Raw genomic sequence first — 1311 nt, forward strand, 5'->3', positions numbered from 1 at the left:
CCGTCTCCAGCGCGGCGTAGAGCAGGCCGAGCTCACAGAGCTCCGGGTCCTCCAGGCCCCGGCTCCCGGCAGTGCCCAGGGCCGCGTCGAAGACCTTCCGGGCATCCTCTGTGTTGCCCAGCAACCACTCCAGATGCGCATACTGCTGCCAGAGGCAAAAGCTGTTGCGGTTGTCCGGCTCCTTGAGGAGATTCTTGGCTAGTTTTTTGCAGTTCTTTCCTTGTGACTTTAATCTCTTCTTGTTTTTAGTGTGCAGACACCAAATGACCTAAAGGTATAAAGGAAAAGAATTACTTGAAATGCTCCGGGACTTATAGACATCCCTTTGTACTGTCGAGTCCCCGGGTGGCTCAGACAGTAAAGAATCTGCCTGCAATTCGGGAGACCTGGGATCCATCCCTGGGTCGGGAAGATCCCCTGGAGAAGGGAATGGCACCCCACTCCAGTGTTCTTGCCTGGAGAATCCCATGGACGGAGGAGCCTGGCGGGCTGCAGTCTATGGGGTCACAGAGAGTCAGACACGACTGAGCGACATCACTTAGTTCCTTCTTTCTCTCTACTGTACTGCAGGAAGCCACACGAGGCGTCTACACTGCCTGCCTCCATCACATATCTGGTAAACTCGTAGGCTCCCTGAGAAACAGATCAGGGTTCTACCAAGGCCACGGGAGCCCTGAAAGTCACACGTCCAGGCTTCCATCTGACACTCCTGTAAACAAGGCTTGGTCACTCCAAACGTCCTTCTTCAAAGACAGGCGATCAACAAATGTTGTTTAGTCACTGTCGTGTCCAACTCTCTGCGACCCCATGAACTGTAGCCCACCAGGCTCCTCTGTCCATGGGATTTCCCAGCAAGAGCACTGGAGTGGGTTGCCATTACCTCCTCCAGTGGACTCTTCCTGAGCCAAGGATCAAACCCGTCTCCTGCACTGGCAGGTAGATTCTCTACCACTGAGCCACCAGGGAAGCCCCATCAGATTTTACCAGACACTGTTTTAATAACACAGCCTGGTGTGTGCCATTTGCAATTAAAGGATCAGAACTTTGGACATGAAAATTTAATTCTAGCTGGTGGCCAGCAGAGGGCAGAAGAGTCCATCCTAGACAAATTTCTAGCAGGTAATAGGTACTAAAAAGCAGGGTAAGTAGCTTATTTTATCTATTTTAATAAGTCCTTAAATCCTCTAGCCCAGCTTAAGCGTAGACCTTAACACTAACTGCTCATACAATCACAGACATCTGGTAACAGTCACCACAACAGCAGCTCGGGTCACTAACGAGCTGGGCTCAGCCTCCTGCCCCCCCCCCACC

The 1311-nt window shown here is 51.9% G+C and overlaps 1 protein-coding gene across 1 annotated transcript in view; it reads right to left on the bottom strand.

Moving 5' to 3' along the window:
- The window catches only part of NRDE2 (NRDE-2, necessary for RNA interference, domain containing), a 49068-nt gene that overhangs the window by 6032 nt on the left and 41725 nt on the right, over positions 1-1311 (bottom strand). Inside the window, exon 11 of the mRNA XM_010845239.1 lies at positions 1-268. Within this exon, the coding sequence (XP_010843541.1) occupies positions 1-268 (268 nt within the window). The remainder of the gene's footprint in view (positions 269-1311) is intronic.

This window comes from Bison bison, unplaced genomic scaffold (genome assembly GCF_000754665.1).
Source record: "Bison bison bison isolate TAMUID 2011002044 unplaced genomic scaffold, Bison_UMD1.0 scf7180017864213, whole genome shotgun sequence".
NCBI classification, from domain to species: domain Eukaryota; kingdom Metazoa; phylum Chordata; class Mammalia; order Artiodactyla; family Bovidae; genus Bison; species Bison bison.